The sequence below is a fragment of the Ambystoma mexicanum genome, chromosome 4q (genome assembly GCF_040938575.1).
Source record: "Ambystoma mexicanum isolate Mex_15411 chromosome 4q, UKY_AmexF1_1, whole genome shotgun sequence".
Lineage (NCBI taxonomy): Eukaryota > Metazoa > Chordata > Amphibia > Caudata > Ambystomatidae > Ambystoma > Ambystoma mexicanum.
This window is the reverse complement of record NC_090928.1, coordinates 441,736,488-441,761,214: the sequence shown is the minus strand read 5'-3', so window position 1 is coordinate 441,761,214 and position 24,727 is coordinate 441,736,488. Positions and strand designations below refer to the sequence as shown.

At 46.4% G+C, this 24,727-nt stretch overlaps 1 protein-coding gene across 1 annotated transcript in view; it reads right to left on the bottom strand.

Moving 5' to 3' along the window:
• USP34 (ubiquitin specific peptidase 34) overlaps positions 1–24,727 on the bottom strand; it is a 3,618,222-nt gene that overhangs the window by 1,090,680 nt on the left and 2,502,815 nt on the right. The window contains exons 51-52 of the mRNA XM_069608012.1: positions 8,396–8,449; positions 8,195–8,290 (exon numbers count right to left, since the gene is read on the bottom strand). Of these exons, the coding sequence (XP_069464113.1) occupies positions 8,195–8,290; positions 8,396–8,449 (150 nt within the window). The remainder of the gene's footprint in view (positions 1–8,194; positions 8,291–8,395; positions 8,450–24,727) is intronic.

The window sequence follows — 24,727 nt, the reverse complement described above, 5'->3', positions numbered from 1 at the left end:
TCTATCATGATATGAGGACTAAGAAAGAACTGAAAGTAAAGGGTATAAAGGATTGACTCGAAAGTATGCAGTTGTACAAAAAAGAGGGAGGCTTGTGTAGTTATGAGCCTAAAGAGTTGTCTAACTCTGAATAGAGACGAAAAGGAGGGAAGCCACACAAGTTGGGGACAGGATATGTCTGACGAAGATAGAGAGATCTTCAGTGAAGAAGAGGAAGATAACGCATGTGGTTCTGAAGGATGTTCTCTGATGGATAGAGTAGTGAGATGGTCGGATCTGGACCTGCCTAAATCTCGGGCGTCAGAATCTCTGGCACGGCTAGATCAACGTAGAAGGTGATCCCATAGTGAAAGGGGGGATTTGCCACCTTATGTGAGCAGGTTAAGATCATTACCAGGAAGAAGGCGGTGCAGAACTATTGTCCTTGCTGTGGACAGACAGACGATGGCGGACGAATGTGAGTCTGGGATTTAGCAGTTTCCTTTGTTAGAGAAAGGAGGAGCCACACCACAGTATATACCATGGCCACAAATGGATAAGGATAATTTAAGATGTAAACTTCTGAGTTTAACTTCTGGTGCTGGGAAATTGATACAGGAGTTAGAGAAAATGACAGAAGGAAACATGTTAGCTATAGGAGACATTAAAGGTCTGCTTGGGGAGAGAGCTGACAACAAACAGACCAGCTCGGAGAGGCACAGGCCGCCACAAAAAGGGCCCGGGATGAGGAACGAGCAACCGCAGGGAGAAGTGTACCTCCTGCGTAAAGTTTCCACTCGTCCGCGTGTCGTGACACTCTGCCCCCAAGTTGACAGCCCACATGGCAGTCGTTGGCGAGACTTAGAGTGCCGTCCCTTAGCAGCTGAGGAGGCAGGACCCTTCTTACGCTGTGCCCGACAGTCTTTGCTTTTCTGCGCCTCCTGGAACTAGCGTCTGAAGCCTTGGGAAGAGTAACCGGGGCGACTGTAACCTTGTGGTGGGAAGCAGCAAATCTGGCATTACCAGAGGCACCTCGAAACGCCCAAAAGGGGCGGAAAGAACAGCCAGTTTGCAGAGCCCCCGGGGACTTTGCCGTCTCAGTGTCTTCCTTCATTCCCTTGAGCGCCTCATCGATTTCTTTGCCAAAGAGCTGCTCCCCCTCACAGGGCATATCCACTACTTTATGCTGGACCTCTGGGGAAAAGTCAGTGCAGGGCAGCCACGCCTGCCTCCAGAGAACAACACCATTATTTATTTGCATGAAGCCCGACTCCGCCAAGTCCACTACAATATTGATGCTGTGGTTGGAGGCCTCCTCCCCCTCTCGAACCAGCAGCATATCATCTTTGCGTTGTTGTTCCGGGAGATGTTCCAAGAGCGGGGCCAACCGGTGCCACATCTCCCTGTCATAGCAGGCCATAATGGCAAAGGAATTTGCCACCTTCACTGTCGTAGCGCCCACCGTGAGGACTTTCTTCCCGAAAGCATCTTGTTTTCTGGCCTCGCTATCCGGGGGCGTAACACTTGTGTTGGCTCCTTGCCTTCCAACTAGCCACCGCCGAAACCACCGACTGCGGCGTGGGCTGAGACATGAGGCACTTGGGGGTCGAATCAGGTGCCTTAAATTTCTTCTCCAGACACCCCTTCACGGCTGGTTCCAAAAAAGGATGGTGCATCGTGCGCAGGCCCTCCTGCCACATATGGTCCAAAATGGGGACCGAGAAGACTGCCTTCCGTCGCTTCCCCATGTGGTCGAAGAGAAAACAGTCTTTTCGCTCCTCTTCAGGAGCCAGGCCAAATTCTTGGCACGCCTTCGCCATCATAGCGTGCATTAGGTAAGATTTCCACAGAGCTGGTAAATCTTCCATTCCTGGTTCAACTCCAGAACTTTTTGCTTTTCTAGTGGGATATTTTTCATTAATACCTCAGTGAGTGGGAACCTTTTTCCACACTCACCTAATCTTTAACTCTTTTTATGGGTGTCATTTTTAAGACTCTCCATAGTGTCTTTTTAAAGTTATCATGTCTAACAACTTATTGGCAATAAGTGCCTGTTGTTGCTGGGTTGCCCTAGGGGCTCCCCATTTAACTTTCTTGTACTAACCTTGAGTGAACTACAGTTCCCAATGGTAGAAAGGATCTTTGGATCCCTTTTACATTTGATTCTGTGAAACCAGCACCCCCCCACCTCATGTGGAGTGCTGGGGAGATACATTGTATCCCCTTTCACATTTAAACTGTAACAATTCTGTTACAGTGACACGCTTACCTTGAATGGCTGGTGGCAGTGATACCTTTTACTAATTTGGTGCACCTTTACCGCGGGCTGTAATCACAGCTGCAGTAAAGGCACCTAAGGGTGCTCATTTTACCAAAATGGCCCCTGTCTTCTTTTTCTGCCATTTTAGTGTTTCTTGTCATTTCTTGTTCCTTCCCCTGACATCCAGCGCGGGAAAGTCCTTAGTTTGAGTTTTGTCTTTGGCGGGAGTCCCGTAGACACCCCGCACAGGCTCCAGTCAGTCTGTATGCACAGGAAGTGGGGGAGGAGTCCAAAACTTCCCCCTCCTTTGTCTTAGGCCTTCCTTCAACTGGGTCAAAGCCCAGTGGGGGGTTGGCTGTCCTGATTGGACAGCCAGACGCCCCTTTCTTGTAAAATGCGGGGAGTGAATGCAGAGGCTGTGCTGCAGTTCCTGATAAATACTGGAAACCTGGAAGCTTAAGGGATGTTGACCACTGGAACAGAAAACCAAAGAGGATGACAAAGAAAAAGCGGCAGGAATGATTTCCAGCGACCGGAGAACCTGCTGTGTAACCGGAGCCTGCTGCAGCCCTTCCTTCCGATCGACCTGTGGTCTCCGAAAACGACGACCCGAACCCAGAGCCTAGTGAGACCCACTAGACTCAAGAAGACCTGCATTTTGAGCCATTCCACGGGTTGCTGCGACATTGCGTTCTTGCAATACCCCAATACCCTGGGACCTCCAGCCACTGTGCGGTGTACAGTCTTCCGAATTCCAAATCTCGCTGAAACTTCGTGGGCATCATGGTCTATCTCCAGAGACACGAATCGAATCCAAAAAGTCCCCTCAAAAGAGTGCTGGACCTTTTAAACGACGAGAATTCAACCGCGATTTTCTGTCTTCTTCTGTGCTCCTTGAAAAGGCGCCAAACCCGCAGAACCGAATTCAGCTGTGAGAGAAATCTTGCCTAGAGCCTTCTTCATCGATCCCTGCTGCAAAGTCCCTTCTGAGGTCTTGTGTTCCGTCTCCAGGAAAAGGAATCCGGTGACCGGGTATTTGGCTGCAGTCCCTGAAGTTCTCCTGCTGCAATCTCTTCTTCATTGCTGAGGTACTGTGTTGCCTTGGGTATATACTTACCTTAAACCTGTTGGGATTTCTGTGTAGTCCTGGGGTGCTTTCTGTGATTGGGAGGTCCCTCGTCCAGTACACCCAGTCCCACTGCTAGAATCCTGCTGGGGTGTCTTCTGTGAAGCCCCTGGACCCTCTTCTAACCCTAGAAGTAAAGTACTCACTTGTTTGCCAGTTTTCCTAAGGAAACTCTGACTTTTGCTACTAAAGAACTTATTCTAACACTGCCTGTTGGTCACTAGTCCTAGTGACCCTCCTTCTGCCACTGAGAACACTCATGCTCTAAGGGAAAGACTTTGAAGGGATTGGGACTTCTGCCTAGAAAAGAAATCAAGTGTTTTACTTACTTGTAAAGAGTTGGTGGGTAACTGTAATTCTCAGAGTGAACAGTTACAAAAGTTCTTACTGATCTTGAATGTGTGATGCACTATTCTTAAAAGTATGGTTAACATATTTTCTTCCTTAGCTACTGTGTTACCGGTCTAAAAGAAAGTAGCTGTGAAGGTATTTTACTCTCCTGTGATTAGGTTGTGCCTCTTTACAAAAGTAATGTATTGGTTTCACCATATTATTCCTGTAGGGTAATTGTATGAGTGTCTTCCAACTGTTGGTATTATCAGGTTAGTCGTGTTAGGATAACTATGAGTGTCCCCCAACTGGGTCTTGCTTCCCCTGACTTGCTGCTAGCCTGTCCTTAATAAGTCTACATTAGGTTGTTGCCTACCTAGAACAACTATTCGGTAAAGTGTGACATTGGGTTTTACTTTCCCCTTCATTGGGAAGTTAAAGAAAGTGGGTTTTACTTACCTTGTGTTAGCTATGTGCCATCCAAAACAAGTTACCAGAGTTATTGCTTACCTCAATCTGGGGTTCCCTGATTTCCAAAGCATCTGTAATTGTACATTACATCCGTAGGTTTTACTCACCTGGTATAACTGTGTGTTATGACAAAAGTAGTTATAGGTTTTTACTGCACCTAGAATGTGTGTTTCACTATTCACCAAAAGTATATTGTCCAGTTGACTGTTTATGTGATTTGTTCCAAGAGTCACTGTACAACTGGAAGGGCCTACTGTCATTGTATTACCAAAAGTAATCTAAAAGTAACCATTGGTCTTTTACCCCCAAAGAATAGGCTTGACCTATACTAAAAGTGTATAACAAGGTTTTGACTTCCATAGAACTACTGTTAGGTGTTCCAAATAAGGTCTATACTTGGGCCTGTGTGCTTTCAAGTATAGTGTTGTGTTTTATATTGTGATTTCTTATAATGTGTTAGTACTTACTTAACCCCTAGATTTATCTGGACCTACCTGTATTTAAATAAATCCGTTATTTTTACAATACATAGTGTTTCAGTGTTTCTTTGGATCATTTGTAGTATAATTTTCACTTGTACTGTATCTACTGCCCTCTCTCCCTCCTAAAATAACCCTGCTGCTCTGTCTATGCTACCCCGAACTCAGGTGGTACAGCCTTATACTAAGAGTGGAGTCTTGTACTGCCTCAGTAGAATGGTTTTGCTAAGCCCTTAGTTGGACTTCAGAAAAACTGTCCTAACAGCGTGCAATGCCCCAATATCTTCCGGCAGAGACGGATGAGCTGGGCTACTAGGTGGTTCCACCTCTGGGTCTGTATTCCATCTATCGTCTTTTCTGGGCGACAAGGACACCGTCGACAGCGTGTCACGAAGCCTGCTCTCCGGATCCGAATCGGCCAGCTGCTTCTTCCTCTGGATGACTTTGAGGAAGGCCCAACCCCACCGGCGACGGCAATGGCAGCCGCACCAGAGGCGAATTCCTGCGAAGACTCGGGCGAGGGGCCTCAACAAGCATGCTACGCATCACTGGAGCCATTGGGCTCGGAGCCGCTGGAAGTCGTGCATCCAGTTGTCCCAACAGACTCAGCGCCGACGGATGGAAACCTGGTTCATGCTCCTCCTCCAGACCCAAGGATACTGAATATGAAGCCACATCCTGTTGAAGAATGACCACCAGGAGCAACGGCCCGAAGTCGGCCCAAGACTGCCACGGATCACCCGTCGGCAGCAAATCACCATCTGCCTCCAGCTGCACCGTCAACAGCAGTTGCGGGCCACTGACAGACACGGCCGTAGACAGAGCCGATGACACCTCCCGTGGACGAAGGGAGTGAGGATTGCACCACAATCATTGACGACGGAACCTCCGTCGACAACCTTGTTGTCGACACTAAGGCCTCCACAGGCGTGGCCTCCTCCAGCGACGCAGGCCGCGTGGTTGAAGTGTCGGAACAGTGTTTGGACGAGTCTCGGCTGGAAGAGGACCTATGCCGGTCCTTAGACGACGAGTGCTTCGAAGAGGACTCTCACACCCTTGCCTTCTCCTTTTCCACTGACGCAGACTTCTGCGACAACTTCTCTGGCTTATCACTCGACCCGTTGGACTTGTCAGGTCTCGTCCACTTGGACAGCGAAGAGCTACTCGCACCTTTGGACTGATGCGACCTGGATTAAGAGGAACCACCTTTCCCCACCTCCGACGCTGGCACCTCTGTGCGATGCTTTTTGGCGGGGGGTTCGTGGACACTGCCCTGAGCTGCGTAGACACCTTCTCCTCCGGGGCCGAAGACTTGCTTCCCCGGGACGAAACATCCGAACCCGTGTAAGTGCCCTCGTTGAGCCAACAAATCAGCCAGCGGTTGCAGTCTTTCAGCGTTTTCTGAGAAAACCCACAACAGATCTCGCTGGCATACGCCGAATGATTGTGGCAAGACAATAGAGGCAATCTGCATCGAAGATCCCTTCGAAGACCTTCTTTAGGCTGCAGGTTGCACAAGGCCTAAACAGCAATTTTTTCTGGGCCACAGATGACATTATGGCCGAAGTACGAAAAGCATGCGTAGAACATGAAGAGTAGACACAAGGTGATCCCAACTGTTTGGAGACGTTGAAATACGAAGGGAAGCTGCAGGGCTATTTATACCGGACGTCCTATTGGTGTAGCCTTAAGTGCACAAAAAGGACGTTGATAGGGCACTAAGGTGTCGAAGTTTTCAATAGGAAAACACTAGGTTAAAGTTACCGCAGTTTCCCAGTCTGACGACGGGATATATTCACAGCATGTGAATCCATGAAAGATCCAATGCTGGAGAAACCTAAAATAAAGAGACGACCATGAAACTAAACATTACGGAAATTTGGTGAAACTACATTCTCACACCTAATTGCTAACCTGTGGAACGATCGTGAAGGAGATGAGAACAGTAGAAGACCAGCTCACCTTCAGAAAACGAACGAAAACCTGGCTAATGAACTCACCATGATCAGCATAAAATGGGCTATGCACGCAATATTACGTGGACCTGAGGCAATCAAATAACTGTACGGATACGGGAACAAAAAATAAAATAAAAAATAAAAATCACATTTAAGAAAAACATCTGTGCCATCCACTAATCATCCCTGCTCCTCTCAAGCATACCCCACACTTACCTCACACGAGCTAATGAGCCAACCCCACCTCACAGATACATACAACCAAACATCCGTCATAAGATCCAACTGCCACAAACAACCCAGTCACTGGACGCTGCACTTCCGCACACAATAATCCCAGTGAGCACAATTCAAACACAGCTAGAAAGCAGACACACACAGACACCAGTTTCTCCTGGCTATATACGCACCAACATAAGAGCACAACTTCTATCCTATCCCCTCTTCCCTCACTAACCTACCCAACCACTTTCTTACGAGCAGCTGTAGACCATGCAAATGACAATTGTGTGTGGTATAAGTCAACTTAACATAACATGATGTGTTATACAAGCTTAATGAGGCAGTGCTGAATCAGGAAAACCAGTTGGATAACCTGGACCACAGATCTAAAATAGTGCTGCAGATTCCACCACTAGGGCAAGCAGATGAAGAGGCATGCATGTGTGATGAAGGAGTTGAAGACACCTACTTCTCCCTGACTAATGAGAAATAAACACTGGTGGCCTAAGCCGAAAGGCTGGAAAAACATCATAGGGCTTAATTTATGAAGTTGACTGCATTTCCAGAAGGAACAGAGGGACTCAGTCTGCAGGACATCTGATACACCTATTTACGGGAACTGTCTGGCACAGCAGAAGTCGTCCCAAGGTATACTAGCATTAGGGGAGGTGTGGTCAGACGAGGACGGAGACAGGGTCTGTCCAATGCTAGTGGTCCAATTAGGAAGTGGGGATAAACAGAGATTCCATTTTTGATAGAACACTTAAATAGAAGATGAGGGTTTTCATGTCCCTGTAGTTTCCAAGACCACTAACTGTAGGCAGTGACAATAGCTTTTGTGAAACGATTCCTGGAGGCAAACAACCTCTATCCCGCACATTTAAGGTAGTGAGAGGGGCCAAGACCTTTTGGAGACTACTGATTTGCTGGAAACACTGGTATAAAGATCAGTTTTAACAAGTGATTTCTGAAAAAGAGGTGACTGGTTGAGTTCTCCGAGAGAGGGAAGAGGCGAGTGGGATTACAAAATGAGCCATTTCATTGTAGTTAGCATTCTGGGGTTTAGCAAATGTTGTTAGAGTTAGTTGATTACATTGGACTTGAGAGTTATAGATGAACTGTTTGTGCACACAAGAGCAAGTGTTTTTAGCTCTGACTCTCACATACTGAAAATGATATAGTTTGGGGAGAACTTTTGTTGAGGTGAAATGTTAATATTTTGTTAGTGAGTCTTCTACTCAAGGTTAGTGGTGGTGTATTGGAAAATGCCAAAAAAGAAAAAAAAAGAAAAAACAACAAGTGTACATGGGCAATAAACAAAATGAACCATGACTAATGACAGCATTTCATGTAAAATAGTTAATCATACCTCTAGTAACTCTGATGAAACATCAAACGTGAACTCTTTGAAGCCTTCACTCCCCATGTCCATCCTTTTATAAAAGAGCATGTATGCACTGTGTGTCTAAGAAATAAAAAGCATATATAATATGAAAGAGCACTGACAGACAGCCAGAAGAAAAAGGCAACAAATGACACAAATAACATCTTCAAAAAACGAAAAAAATACCTTTTCAAAAGAAAAGTCCATAAACTTATCAGTGACAGAATCATAGGTCTTAGTCTAGAAAAAAGGGGAAAAATAATAGGCAGTTATTTTGGTATGCTCAGTGACTACAACCATAAAATACACTTAATTTAGACAGTATGCATCTGAAATTTGCTACGCCTTATGTTGCACTCCATGATTGTATATTTCATTGCAAAAAGAAAAAGAAAAAAAAAACACAATTTCAAATGCCTTTTGTCTTACAAAAGCACAGTTCCAGAAGCACAACCGAAGGAATTTCTAATCCATTACATTTCTTAAAACAATAAAAAACAAACAATGTCAACTTCTCTTTCTCAGGCTGTCAACCACATTCACATTCCGAATATCATAAAAGGTTTGTAAAGCAGTGTCCCATAGCGTCATTGAGATCACATTTAAGACAAACTCTCAAATATAAGTTTCTGCTGCAAGTGCTCCCCAAACAATGCAGAAATGCTGTTAAGTGAGAACAAATGTATGGAATAAACATTGAGCCCCTATGTGTTCTCAATGTATCATTCCTTAGCAGTGATATAATTTTACCAGACTTAGCCCTAGTAAAGTGGAACATCACGTAGAGATGAACAATAGCTATATCCTTTCATTTTTAAATGCATTTATTACTTTTCCAATGTAAAGAGCACAGCTTCCATTACACATTTCAGTATCTCCAGTATTAAATTATGATTCCGATAGAGTCCTTTCATAACCATAACAGCATATTAACCACCATATGATATATGTCATGTCATTTATAACGTGCTGTACACATGTGTTTCTAGGCGCGACAAGGGGGGGGCAGAGGGAGGACAAGACGAACTATCTTACTAGGCCTTGTGTCATTCAGATCGTGCAAGTGCAAAAGTGCAGGGGGAGGGAGAGGGGGGCAGGGGGGAGAGCCAGGGAGAGGGAAGAGAAAGTGCAATCAGGGCAGCAATGCTCTGAGTGAGTGCAGCCAGGGCAGTGTGGCACTGGGTAAGTGCAAGTGTAACAATTGTGTATGAGCGCGATACAAATAAAATATATCATATCATATAAGGAGGCAGGGGGCTGTAGAGGTAAAGTTACAGCCCCAAAGTACGAGGCATGCCTGGAGGAAGTGCAGGAGAGACTGATTATGGAGGAGCCTGGTACCGAGTGAGACTCTGGTGGTAGTGAAGCAACCAGTCAGCGCAGCAGGCAGGTAGGTCAGCAGGGGAGAGAGAGAGAGAAAGCAGAGGAGAAAAGGAAGGTCTTGAGCAGCTTTCGGAACTTCAGGTGGTCTGGCTCAAGTTTGAGAGGGGCAGGGAGGCCCATCTAGAGGGAGGCACCTGCAGGGGAGAGAGATCTACCCCCCGACCCCCACTCTCTGCCTTGAGATGAGTCTGACCATAAGAGAGTTGGAGGTAGCTGAGCGAAGGGCTCAAGAAGGAAGGTATTTTGGAAGAGAGAGTTGGATGTAGTGCGGGCCCTGGCCTAAGAAAGCCTTGTGGACGAGGCAGCCACTGGGATCCAGTAGAGAGATTTCAGGGCTGAAGGATAAATCGTGCAGTCCTGTTCTGGATTAGTTACCGATGGGACAGAGTAGAGGAATTCAGATTGAGAATGAGGCTGTCACAGTAGTCCAGCCTAGAGCGAACCAGGGCTCTGTAGAGAGTGAGCTTCTGGGTGAAAGTAAGAAAAGGCAGAGCACCTCTGAGGATGTGCAGCTGGTAGAGGGCCTTCTTGGCAAGGTCAGTGATGTGAGGAGAGAGTGGAATCGAAGAGGACACCAAGGTTTTTTGCCTCACAGGAAGGCGAAGGAAGAGGGCCCAAGGAGGGCAGCCAGAGTGCGATAGGGAAAGCGGGAGCAGAGGTCCCAATGAGAACGATCTCTGTTTTACTGACATTAAGGCAGAGATCATTGGAGGCGCACCAATCCTGAATCATCGCGGATAGACAATCGGGAAGGAGCGAGAGAGGAGAGGAGGTTGAGGGGAGCCTGAAAGGGAGCAGAGTATCATCAGCATTACACTGAAAGTTAGAGAAGGTAGAGATCAGGTGGGCCAAATAATGTCCAATATTATAACTCCACCCTTCATAGACCACTCCAATTTATAATAATGTTCCCTACATTCCATTGCCAGCCAATCTCCAGATTAGGAATACTCACCAAACAATACAATTCCCCTGTTCACACGACTCCCCCATCCGCCTTGTTCAGGGAAAATCAGAGTTGGTTGAGAGCATCCTAGACACATTCACTTTTCACAATCATAGCAGCATTAGATCAGATGGAGCCTGCAGCAGATCCTAAACTGTGTGCCAAATACTCTAACAATTGATTTCAATGGTAGACATGTCTATTGTGACGTGGATGTCCATTTCAGCTTTGACCCACTTTTTGACATTCCTTATTCATCCATTAAAATTGGGCCATGCAAATGTTCTCAATGTCATTGCAATGCAGTGTTTAGCCGGAATCATTCCCAAAGATAATAGTATGCCTATCATTTTGTGTATCCTGCCTTTTCTTCAGATAATCAGCATAAATTGTTTCACTGTCAACCATGTGTACTTTGTGAACATTTACAATTTCTCTATTATTTGGGTCCGGAACACCTCGACTATATCACATTCCCACCACATGAACATGCGTCCAGCTATCTTTTACAATGCCAAAAATTCCAATCTGTATTTAGAGACATTTTAGAGCCATAATAACCATCCAGACATATGCCTGCATGGCACATTTATATTGTATCCATTGAAATCATACATTTCAGAACACCACCTTTACATGCATTAGTGCCCTCGTCCATTCTTCATCTGTTACTTGCGGCCCCGGGTCACTCTTCTATTTGTCCCATATCTTCTTTACACCAACATTTTGCTTCCAGGGATGTCCTCTATATCTAGGTAATACGCCTAACATCACCTGTCACCTGTCAAAACCTTCAGCGTTACATTGAGCTTGTGCATTTGGGGTCTAACCCGGGAGCCCAGGACACAGCCACCTAAGATCCGCCATTAGCTTTGCAAATTCTAGGAAATTCAGACAGTGTGGTTGCGTTTGCCTTAACTTCTGATATGTTATCGCCCTGTTGCCCATATATAGATCTTCCAATCTGCCCCATGTCCTATTCACATCATGCTCTTACCATGCCTCCCACCAATATTATATCCCAATCAGCTATTGCTCAAGAGCATATATGATAGATACAACACCTTCCGCGCAGGAAACGTAGTTGCTTACCCACAAACTTGTATTAACGGTGCCGGAAGCATTTTGAGTTCCCTGTTCCTGACCCCCTACTACTTAGAAGAGTGTTTTTCAGCTTACATATTTCCACTATCATACTGGTAATAGTATCCTCATGTGGACGATTGTACCAGTTTACCACATGCTGAAGAGTTGCCATCCAGTGATATAATCTAAAATTCAGAGTGCCAAAACCTCCCTTATCTGCCGGTTATTGCAGTGTTGTCAGTGCTTCTCTTCACTATCCTCCTTCCATAAGAGCTACCCCAATATAAGGTTTATTTTATGAAAATAATCAGGCGGTATGACCACTGGCACTACTTGAAAAATGTACAGCAACTGTGGCAATGCTATCCTTTTTGCCAGAGTCAGTCTGCCCATTATTCACAGAGGGAACTTTACCCAAAGTTCTGCTGCCTTACTGAAGGCAATTCATCTTTTCTACACACTTTGCTGGTACACCAAATTCGAATCCGCCCTCCCGTTTATTCCGAGGTATTTAAAACCTGTGGGTGAAACATCAATTTGTAAACGTGTCAGTCGCTGGAATAGAATAAATGGTAGACTTTGACTGATTAACCACTAACCCAGATAATGTCTCAAACTCCCTTACCGTTCCAATTCATGCTCTGGTTTAAGTACACAGAACAAGATGTTGTCTGCGTAGAGTGATATGCAATGTGTGATCTTGCCTGTGTTCACACAAACTTCCTTGAGTCTTTTCTGTATTACCCTTAACAGCGAGTTTATTACTAATGCGAAGATTAGTGGCGAGAGTGGGCAGCCTTGCCCTGGACCTCTTTGTACCTGCCAGCGATTCAATAGTGTTTTGTTCACACTAAGTCTGGAAGTCTGCTCACATATAATAGCTGCAACCACTGTATGAATTGTGAACCCAGCCTAATTTTTTCCAATGCCATCCACATAAAATACCATTTTATTGTATCAAAAACTTTACCCGACAATGGCTATATATATTTAAAAAGAACAATACAATTAAGTAAAAAAATATGTATTCATGGCCAAACATAAAAACATTTCCAACTCAATTATCTAATGTGTTGTTTTCTAACGTACACAGACATAACAGAGCACAATTGGGATTGAGGTTGTATCAACAGACCAGACCAAGCCTGATGTATATGTTTAAGGAGTGTTAGTCTATCTCATAATGACTTTTCTACAAAGAAAACCAATAACTCAGTAACTGGCACAAAGCTCCAACCAAATTTACCCTTTCCTTGAGGTGTTCTGAGACTACTTCCCTTGGCTTCTTCAAAAATGTCCTTCAAATAATTTCTTCCAGAATAACTAACAATCTCAACAAAAAATTGTGATCCCTTGGGAATAATCCCTATGATTTCTTCTCCCCTACTCCGACTAAAGGCAAACATGAGACTTGACCTCTCTTAGTATGGAGTACAGCTTTCTCAGTCCAATAGTTCTGGTTCCAAATAAGGAAAAAGGTTTCTACTCTCAATAATGCCTCTTTATGAGGTTAAACAGATTTAGAGGCACCTCGCCATCACTCAAGTCTCTGTGAGTCTTTCAAAGGTCCTCTGTCTCCACCTTGTTGCTGGTGGGATATGTGAGAAACCTGAGGGTACTCTCACATCTACTCCCCAGGGATCTTCTGTTCGGGTGGCCAGGGAAGGGCCATCGCTTTTGGATCTCAACCCTGGTGGAGGACAAGAGAGGGAGGATCACCTGGGTGGAGGGTCATTGGGGAGAGCGTCCCTGAGAGCGAGACATGGTATCCCCCCTTTCCGAATACTAACCTATCTGACCCCTCTTCTTCTGCCTTTATGGGTTATATACAAACCCAACCCATAAATCCCCATTCACCCCTACCTAGTACGGAGACAAAGAAGAGGGGACTAGGAGTAATGCACACTTCCTATGTGAAACACCACTATAGTACTGGGACGAAGAAGAGGAGTATGCAGACATCCATTAGTATAGGTCAGGCATGTCCCAGCAATCGGATTTGTCATGGTCAGGCCATACCACTAGCATCACCCAGGCATGAAATATCTAATCTCCCAGACGATGCCTGGCCTGTGTCTAGGCCAGTAACAAGACCCACGTCACACCATCTGGCAGAAATGGAATGTAGTGATAACACGGTAAGGCACCCCCAAGTAGCTGCCTGCAGCCTGCCCAATGTACGGTAGGAAGACACTACCACACACCAATGCCCTCCTAATTTATAGCACTGTACAGCACGTGCCTATATGCACACCAGAAATGGCCTTTACTGCGTCTATTGTCCACGCCACTCTGTCACCCCCTGCCCTACGCCTTTCCTCCCTAAAGCTCCGCCATTCACAGAACTCCTCTTTCCATGTGATGACCGTCTTCCTTCTAATTACCCCAGTTCCACCGAAGTCTCAGTTCTACTGACTAGTCCTGCTACATTCACCCCAGTTACTAGCCCACCCAAACTAATGCCCAGCCGGCAGGCGAAGCTGCGCTGTGAAGGCCAGATGTCAAGGCCAACAAAGCTCGCTACAGCTCTCCGCTGCCGCACTCAACTATACCCACCTCCATCACGTGCGTGCCGATTGAAGGTAAGTTACCTGCCATACAGGATGAGCTTGTCCCCCACTGTTCTCTCGGCACCCCAGAATCCCTCTCTCTACCCCCTGTGCCTTGCCTAAAGCCTCCCCTCAGAGCGACGGTTGGGGAGAATTCTCAGAAATGTGTTAATTCCCTTCTACCTTTGAGACCCCAGCTCTTTTGCTGGACTTTAGGACTCTTTATCTCTCATGTAATTTTAATGTGATTTAAAATTTGTGTTCTTTTTAACTTTGGAGTCTGACAAACTCCATAGGCATCATCTTCACATTGTATCACAGAGCACCTTCAGTGCAGTGGCACAGAGAAGTCTCTCAGATTTCCCAAAGGTTTAAATACTTTCTCTTGGGTAAACTACAGTTTCCAAGAGCAGTGAAGTGTAATTGACTTTACTTACATTTTATAACTTTCTACACCCAGCACACACTATCTTACCATAGGGTGCTGGAGGGGTTACCTAGGAGCCCTTTTGTCTAGTTTCTCATGTAACATTTTTGTGTTACCCTTTCCAGAATTAATGGCTGGTGGCATTAGTTTACTTTTTACTACCATTGTGTGTTTTTACCGCCTGCTGCGTTCGCAGCCCCTGTAAGCAACCCATGGGTGCCCATTTCGACCAAATGGCCCCAGTCTTCTTTGTTCGCCATTTCCTGTTGGAAAGGTCCTTCTTGAGAATTGCTCTGCGTGCCAAACCAGGTTTGGTCTCTTTGTTCGTTTTGTCTTTGGCGGGATTCACAAGTGAAGCCCACCTCTGTCTCCAGTAGGTCTGGCAGGGGCAGGAAGTGAGGGAGGTGTCCGAAACTCCCAGTGCTTAATTCCATTGGTTACAGGAATGCACCCACAGGTGATTGGCCAGCTGTCTGTCCGGCAAGGTCAGCCACCCTGCTGTCTGTTTGACAGCTAGGCTGGAATGAATGGGAGAAACCTGCATAAAAAGCGAGGCTTTTGGGGTTGGAAGGCAGAGTAAACTACTGGACGAAGGAATCCGAAGAACTTGGAAGAGACGCCTGCTGCAACTCCTGGACCGTTGGTTTGCCTGGTGAAGCCCTGCTGCTGTGCTGAAGCTCCGAATTCCTCCTGACTAGAGAAGCCCTGTAAGGACGACTTCTCCCTTTGACTTGGTGGAACCAATCAACTCCAAAGTAAGCCCATCTGCACATCCTCTCAAAGCTGGTTGTATTTCCACTGCAGTTGCTGCCGGAACTAAAGAGCCAGGGAGAGGAACACCAGATTGCGTGCATTGCTTTTAAGTCAGACCCGAGCGCTAGGAAGATCCTCCGGACATCCCTGATGCAGGACTGACCAAGCCTGAGCCACCTCAACAGAGTGCTGGACCCCAGATACAAGGAAAGTCTGCAGTGGTATCCGAGAACCGCAGTGTTGCTATTTGCTGTCAGACGCGAGGAGCTGAAACACCAAAGGACCGCTGAATTGAAGTTTGCCCATTGCTGCTGCTGACCGTCCCTTTGCAGAGCAGGAGTCCCCAGATGCCCTCCTTCTTGTCCCCACGACTGAGGCTCAGGAACAACAGGATCTGCAGAGCTGTACAGGAACAGAAGTCAGCAGGAACCATTTCTTCTAACCAGAGGTACCGTAAAGTCTAAGAGAACTTACCTCTTGTTGTGTAGCCTTGCTTGCTCTAAGTTGAGACCTGTCTTGGTTACCTTGCAGAGTTGCTGAAACTTTTCCCCTCCCAATCCTCCCAGCTTGTGGCCCTTTAAGTGTTCTATTTTCTACAAACATTTTCAAAAACATTGTGCAAGACTTTTTACCTACCTGCAAAGAAGATCTTCAGCTCCCCTTGACATTGTGCAATTAACATTGGCTGTCCTGGCTCCCTGAGAGACTCCTCTTTACCTTTAACTCTGTGCTTGTCCTTTCCCTAGGAAAGGGCTAAACTTATTTGCCATTGGAAGGTTTCGTTAAAAGTACTTACCTGTTTGTGAATTATTTGTTAACCTTCGTTTTATTCCTCTATTCTATCTGTTTCACCAAACTCAGTATTGCTCTAAATGTACCAGTGATAAATCAATGTCCACAGTGTCCTAGCTATTTAAGTCACCTGAGGGTAGATGTGTCCTTGTGCCATCCCCAAAGGGTATCAACTAATTTAGAGAAACAGAGTGTGTTTTGAAATATATTTGAATTGTTACATATATTGCTCCCTTCTGAAGAAGGCTTTACAACTGACTGTGAAATAAATTAATAATTGTTTCATCAAGAAACCTTGAGTGTGTTTATTTGGATAACTGATGTGAAACTCTGTGTCACAACATTACTGCTCACATTGACCCCTCTTGAGAAAAGCCTGGCTGCTCGACCACACTACCAACCTGTGTAGTTCAGACTTATACCAAAGGTTGGGTCCCTATTGCCAGGAGGTCAAGGTTATTTGGGTGCACCCAAAGGGTACTGCATACAATCTTGCCTAACAGCCACACTGATCCGGAGGTTTGCGCACCTCTGTGCATGCACATGTCCACAAACATATAGCACACGGCACAGGAATATCACCAGCCGCAACTATAGGCTATGCATCAGAGGCCTGCACCTCAAAGAGGTAGATTTACATATGCCCGTGCGCACTCAGGAGCTTACCCCACCCGATCTAACCACCAAGATGTCCGTCACACCACGTACCACGTGCAGGTTACCACTGCTGCTAGCCTGCACATATATGATGTCATCTCTATTGCAACATGTCCATTGGCTTCTCTGCCGCCTACGGTGACCACCATACCCATTATGTGATGATGCTCGACTACTGTAGGTTCAAATGCCACCATAATGCCCACTGTGACCACCATCCCCATAAGTGACTATGCTGATACTATTGTATGCCTCACTGCTACCACTATGCCTACTGTGACCACAATACCCATCACACACTCAGTTCACCTCACCCCTCATTCCAGCCCCGTCCTACAGATAGTCACCCACCTTGGTACCCCACCCCACCCCTGCACACCACCCTTAACTGTGCCCTCCTCAACGCACGCTCCCTCCCAGCTCATACTTTAGATCTGCATGACCTGATATCTGTTCATAAACTCTATCTCCTGGCCATCACAGAAACATGGCTCCATTGTTAGGCAGAAACATGTGCAGTTCCCTTAGGGACCACTACAAAAAGTTTAAGACCACAGGAGTAAGCAGTAAACCCAATTGGTAGCAGTCCGCACCACCCAGATTTACCTGATGGCTGTGGCTGAGCAGTCAGACTTCTCTCAAGAAGAGTAAGGCAGTATATAGAGTATACACAATAGGGCTAAAAACACAGTAGAACAAGCAAATACTGACCAGAACTTTGGTATTAACAGTATATAATTAATCTAAAAACACACTTAAGAAAATACACTGGCACTAATATATCAAGCAAGTTCAAACACAGTCACTATAAGTATATACACCTCTCTAGTTAATTATTCGACAAGTCTAAGTTAAGACACCACTTATTAGCAAAATAGAGGTGAGCGCGTAACCTTGGATGGCACTCCAATAATTTGTTGAAAAGGCAGAGATTGGAAATAACACAGCACCAACACTTAAGAAACCACAGCAAGTCAAGAAAGGCAGAGTCTACTGTAGAGCCAAAAGTTCATAGACCAGGCCCACTCTTGGAGAGAGCAAGGCGGAATGTGCCCAAGATCACACAGTGGAAATGCATTCAAAGTCTTTGCAGAAAATGTCAAAAGAGGTTGGAGCAGTTCAGAAAGGCAAAGTTTAGCAGGTCTGAGGTCAACCCAGTTGGAAGGTCAAGGATTTATGGGACACCTTGGACAATCCGTTGCAAGAGAGACCAGGCGGGACACAGTACCTGAAGTGGTGAGAAAGCTCCAGCGGTTGCAGTTGTTCCTGGCAGCAGGTGCAAGTCGTGGCTTCGACCAGAGGAAGAGATGATCTCGACGAGGAAGAAAGCTGGAGTCGTTGCACTGCCAGGGAAGAAACCAGCCGCGGAGTTCCCGATTAAAAGGTCTGACCCTTTTATTCAGGGTTAGTGGTGAAGCGTGGCTATCCGGCCGCCGGGGTGCTTGGCATGGGCGTTTCGACCACGAGACGTCCAGGAAGGTGAAAAAGGCGAACTGGTTGGTCCCACCAGCTCAAAGGGAAGAAGATTCTCCTGGAAGAAGATCTCCTCTGTCGTCTGGGAAGTGGCGAGTTCGTACAGCAGGGCTCCACCGGTGGTGTCGTCGTTGGATGGCTCAGCTTCTCCCCTCTCCGGATTCTTTAGGTCCTGTGGCGACTTCTGAATTTCCAGTCCCCAAAGCCCTGCTTTTATGCAGAAAAACCCCCATTCAACAGCCTAGCTGTCGCTCACACATGCTAAGTGGTGAGCCGGGCGGCTCACCACTGGGCCAATCACACAAGAGTGCGACTTGAGTTGCCAAGGCAACTGCAACTCGGTCCAGGGTGCCTAATCCCCCTCCAACACATCCTCTAGACCCCAGACTGTGCAGAAGTCTGCCAAAAAGTGGAACAAAGGGCTCAACTTGGGTTAGAGTTTCAGAGGCGAACACAAACGCCATTTTAAAACCGAGTCCTGGCAAAAAGACCCAACCGGGGAATTAATATTAAATAAATAACCCAGCGGTATCTTTAACATTGCACCAAAAAGTGGTGCGTTTAAAATCAATGGGAAATTCCCATAAGAAATATTCCGGTGGAATATTTTGCATGGTATCCACTGCCACCAGCCAGAAACTCGACAAGGGGGGACTGGACAGTGCCCCCTTGGAAAACAGACCCAGAGGCAATCGAATTACCCCTACCAGTACTTCCACAATATGATGGTTTGTACTGATTCTGTTCACAATTTGAGACTAGTAAAGCCAATGGTGACTTTACATGCCCTGGGAGACAGTAGTCAGTCCCAGGGTATGGAGTCTATGTTTGGGGGTCAGTATGACACCCCTGTGTTACTGCACTGAGGGTGCTGTGTAACACACATACCAACAACACAAGAAGCCCTATGGAGTAAAAGACCCCATAGCCCATAAAACACATTTACAGTCAGAGGACATTCTCAAATCATGCCTAAGAGTGGGAGAAAAAAAAGAGTCTCACTCTTAGCAGGAGAAAAAATAAACCCAAATAATCCAGCAAAGCTGCTGGGGGACTCACTAGGATTGGGAAATTAGCCTTAACAGAGAATTCTCCCTAACATCCATGAAGCATCTGGTCCAGCCATAGCACTTGCACTAACCACCGGCTACACTAAGGGTGGCAGGGTAGCCCTCATAGCCAAGGAATCCATCTCCATCAGAAAGATCGAAAAATCAGTCACAAGCAACTGCGACTTCCTAGCCCTCAAACAACATCTCCCACAATTGCAGTATCACACTACACATCGTTTATCACACCCACCACCCCCGGTCCACTCGCCGACTTCCATTCAACCCTCACACACCTCCTCTCGGACAGCCTGAAGACTTCCACCAAGGTTATCTTGGCAGGTGACCTTTCCCTAGGACTCTACGACCCCCAATGACGCTCCAGTGAAATCCCTGGCAAAGGCTCTGGAAACTGTAGGCTTCAAACACTCCATCTACAATCCCACACACATCAAAGGTTGTACTCTGGACTGGCTAGCGCACCATAACTACCCACCAGTTGTCAGTGCAAACACCCCCTCCCATCTACGACCACCACCTTATCCATTTCACTCTCTCCGCCACGAATACGAGAAAACGCCCACCATGCTGCTCCCCTCCACCTTTGCCAGAAGCTCTCGCCTTCTCACCAAAGAGAGACTCCAACCTTACCTACTAGTCCCAGCCTTAAGGGCCCCTTTCTCCAATGACCCGAACACACTGGCACACTCTTTGAACACTACTCTAACAGAGCCGCCCGGAAAGCCAAACCTACCAAACACTTGAACACATGGCTCTACCCGGAACTCCTAGACCTTCGGTCTAAGAAACGTGCAGCCCTATCTACCTGGCAATCCAATCATCTGGACTCAGTCAGACTCAAGTTCAATAAACTTTTCAAGGAGTACAAAAAAGCTATCATCCATGCCAAAGCCAACCCTTTCAATACAAGAATTGCAAACGCCAATTCTGACTCTAAAGACATTTTTGCCATCGTTGAAACTCCTGCCACACCCCTCAGGCCATATCCAGAGATGAAGCCTGGTGCTCGGACATACAATCAGCCATGCTCAAAAAGCTAGATACTCTCCACAACGCAATATTAGCCAACCAACACCCCACTAACCCTCCCAAAGTCTCTCACAAGCCCGTCTTTAACCATGCGGCCCTTAACATAACTTTTCTCATTCAGGGTCGTCAACGAAACAGAAGTCATTTCACTCATAAAGAACATTAAACCATCCATGCACAAAGGGGATATTTGTCCTGCCCCCTCATCAAAGAGTGTGCAGACAAGCTCTCACCCTTACTCACTGCATTCATGAATGCCTCCTTTGCTTCAGGATCCGTTCCACCGAGCCTCAAGGAAGCATGGGTACGCTCCTCCTAAAAAAACCTTCACTCGACCCAAACAGCCCTAACAACTACAGACCCATAACCACAGTCCCCTTCCTATTAAAAGTCCTGGACAAAGCAGCCTACATACAAGTCCAACACTTCCTGGAATCAAACCACATCCTTGGTTCCCGCCAATGTGGCTTCCGTCCTGGCCACGGAACCGAAACGGCCCTGCTTGACCTCAAAAACAAAATCGATGACATCAGAGACACAGGAAAACCGGCTCTACTCCTCCTCTTAGACATCACGGTCGCATTCGACCTGGTGGACCATAAACTACTATGCCAACACCTCTCCTCCTCATCACACTTCTCTGCCAATGCCATCAATTGGATAACCTACTTTGTCCAAGGTAGAGCCATGCAATTTTCTCCAACCAAGCATCAGCAAAACCAGCCACCATCCAATGTGGAGGTTAACAGGACAACAGGGCTCTTGCATATCCCCTACGCTATACAACATTTTCACCAGACCTCTCTTCAACACATTTGACTTGCTCGGATCATGTACAATAACTACGCCAATGATACTCAAGTTCTCCTCCCCCTGTCTGGCGACTAGGAGGCGGATGCCAAGACCCTTAACTCTACCTACGCCACCATCCACACCTGGATCGCTGCAAACTGGCTTTGCCTAAATGGTAAAAAGACAGAACTACTTCTGATAGGACCTACCGACACTCTGAAAAAACGTGAGAATCAATATATCCTTTAATATTGACAACACTGTCATTCCAGTTTCCCAGGCAGTCAAAACACTTGGGGTCTACCAAGATGCCAACCTATCCATGTCCAGACAAGTCTGTGCCATTGCTTCCTCCGTAGCCTACTACACTAAACTTCTAAATGCAGCTAGGCCATTCCTCACCTCTGCAAACTGCCAGTCTATTGCTAGAGCCCTTATTGGCTCGAGATTGGACTACTGTAAGGTTCTCTTTACGGGCACCTCAGCGAAAAACCTTGACAAACTTCAAACCATCCAAATTAACGCCCTACGCACTGCCATAGGCATCCCAAAAAGGGAACACATCTCTGCAGCCAGACTAAAAGCACACTGGCTGCCCGTTCACAAACGTGTCCTCTTTAAAACACTTGTCCTTACCGACAAGTGCATTCATCACACAGCCCCGCCCTACCTATCTCAGAGAGTTAACATACCCCTCTCCTCCAGACCTACTAGAACACCCTATTCTAACCTGCTGCTTGTGCCCAAAGTTATGCGTGCCAAAGGGGGTGGTGTAAGCTTCCCCTTCATCGCTGCCAGGCAATGGAACTCCCTTTCACACCTGACGTTTTGCAAAGCTATCAAAACCAGGCTTTTCTCCTAACCCCCTATGTAAGCTAGCAATGCCTCCAAGCCAAGTCAATGTGTACACAGTTAATAACAAGCTATATGTAATGTGTTATGCCACGATATGCTATATACCATGTAACCTTTATATAGCCGTATCGCCCCCATATAACACATCATGTACCGAAGTTTGTACACTTACCTGAAATTGTAACTAAGTCATTTTCTTGTAACAGCGCCACGATGCCTCCGGGCTGTTTGTGCGCTTTATAAATGCAAATAAATAAAAACCAGCTAACAATACACACCTGAGACTCATTTATAAGTTTCACGTGTAAGAAAGGTGGAGCCCAAATCAAAGCAAAGCGAGAGAGCTGCCTTGGTTGAAGGAGACCAGGAGGTCTGAAGACGGGCAACGATCCCGGAGGACCCACAAGACCCGGCACGAGAGAGTCGTTTGGTGGGTGCAGGACCATGAACCTGGGAAAGTGAAGGAGGACAGCTGGAGCTGTCAAACAACAGAAAAGCAGAACGGCTGCAAACCACAGCCACTCCAGTCACCAGCGTGTGCAGAAAAGTGCTTGGCGAGGAAGCAAAGTGAAGGTGGTCTGCATCCTGGCTGGCAAGAAGGTGAGCGAGAGCAGCAGGGTCCGCCACGTTGGAGTGCGAAGACCCGGTGACAGTCAGAAGACTCGGAAGCACAGAGCACTCCCAGGGAACTGCAGGCAAGTAGCAGTTCACAAAACCAAGTCAATATTGAATACCGAACTGAACAAAAAGCACTGCTTGAATGAAACTATGCAATCTTGAATACAGGAATTAACTAGAAGTACAGTGTGAATGAAAATATGCAATATTAAATGCTGAGCGGAATGCAAAGTATTGTTTGAATTAAAACCAAGGCATATTAAATACTGGCATATTAAACACTGAGCGAACATTGGAAAATAAACTGACAAGGAATGTCAGACTGAGTGAAAGCAGCATTGTGAACAGAACTAAAGCAAAAAGGTTGTCATTTACAAACACTGATTTACAAGAGTGTTGCAAAAGAGGTCAAGGGGGGTGGGGGGATATATGGTTACAAGACCTGTGATGGGTGGACCGTGTGGTCTGACAACTGCGCCTAGACCTGGGAGTTCCCCACTGTGAAGTTCACCTACAGTGCAAATCAACTGAAGGAGAAGCACAGGGCTACTGGTTGCGTGACCTGTGACGGGTGGACCGTGTAGTCTGACAATTGCACCAAGTCCAGGGGGCCCTAGATGGTGATAAGCACTTTGTGGCAAGTTATATGAGTGCTACAGTGCAATCTCGGGGAAGGGAATCCTGAGAACCCTTTTTTGTGAACTGTGCTAAATTGAACTTGGGGAAGGGAACCTCAAGACTTGGCAGAACATTGGTTGCACCAACAACTATTGAAACTGTATGGAGCCAGAAATAGAAGGCCCAAGAAGAACTTAAGCTGAGAGCAGCTGAGACTTTGTTTTTAAACACTATTTTGGTTGACAAGAATCCCACACTTTGTTTATTTTTAGATGTGAGGGCAAGAATAGGTTTTGGACACAGACCGAACATTGATTTGGACTTACAGACTCAGATTTTCCTTAGTTTTCTTTAGGGAAGAGAAATCCATACCTTAGTTATAGGGCAAGTTATGCCTTTCACCATCCTGACATTTTAATGTAGTTTGTTGAACTGTGTCGTCTCTCTTGATACCAGACACCACCACACCCAGTCCCCCGATAGCTCCTGTAGACTTTGTTGTATTCTTAGTAACCCCAGAAACTTTGTGCTTTTGCGGGATGGGCAGATGGAAATAAGTGTCCTGAAGATCTATGGGCACAACCAGTCTTGGATCCCCAGGGTCTGAAGAATCTGGACCATCTTGAACGTGTCCACCTTCAGAAACATGTTGAGGAGTCCCAAATCCAAAATGGGACATAAACCTCAGTCTTTTTTGGGCAGCAAGCAATGGGGAGAGTGGCATCCCTTTCCCTGTTCTCTGACTGGAACCTGTACTATCACTGCTTTTAGGAGCAGGTTCTGAACCTTTCCCATTAGAACTGGGTCTAGGAATGGGACCATCATTGGTGGGTGGTCACCCAGGGCTCTGTGAACGAATGTGAGACAATACCCAGGGGAGATGACCTAGTGGGCCCAGGCGTCCGAAGTAATGCTTTCCCATTCGCTCACAAACCCCAAGATCCTTGCCCCCATAAGCCCCCACATCCTCTGCGAAGCCAGAGGTAATTTACCAGGAATATCACCTCATTAAGGTTGACATGTCCACGGCTCGGTACAGACAGGTCTTTTGTGCCTGGCAAGCTGCCCATTTACCGTTCAGCATTAATTGGTCTCCAATTTCACTTTCAGAGAGGTGTCCTGCTGCCTACTAGATCACTTTCCACATGCAACATGAACATTTGTCCAAGGCACAAGATGTAGTTATCACCTTCAGGGCCACACTATCTGCCCCAATAACCTTTTAGCTGAATGCATCAATTTTCTTACATTTCATATCTAGGAACAAGGAGCTCTTAGAACCCTCAATAACCGTTTGGACCACTAGAGTCTCCAAGGTGACGGGCCTCGATAGATAGATCGGAGCTGAGTAAGGCATTCTTCATTGTGTCATTATTGGGTTGGCTACAGCTGGTTTGAATGGCAAGACCATCTCTCATTGTGATCCCTTGTCAAGAACATCTGTGAGTTCATAGTGCTGCACAAATCTAG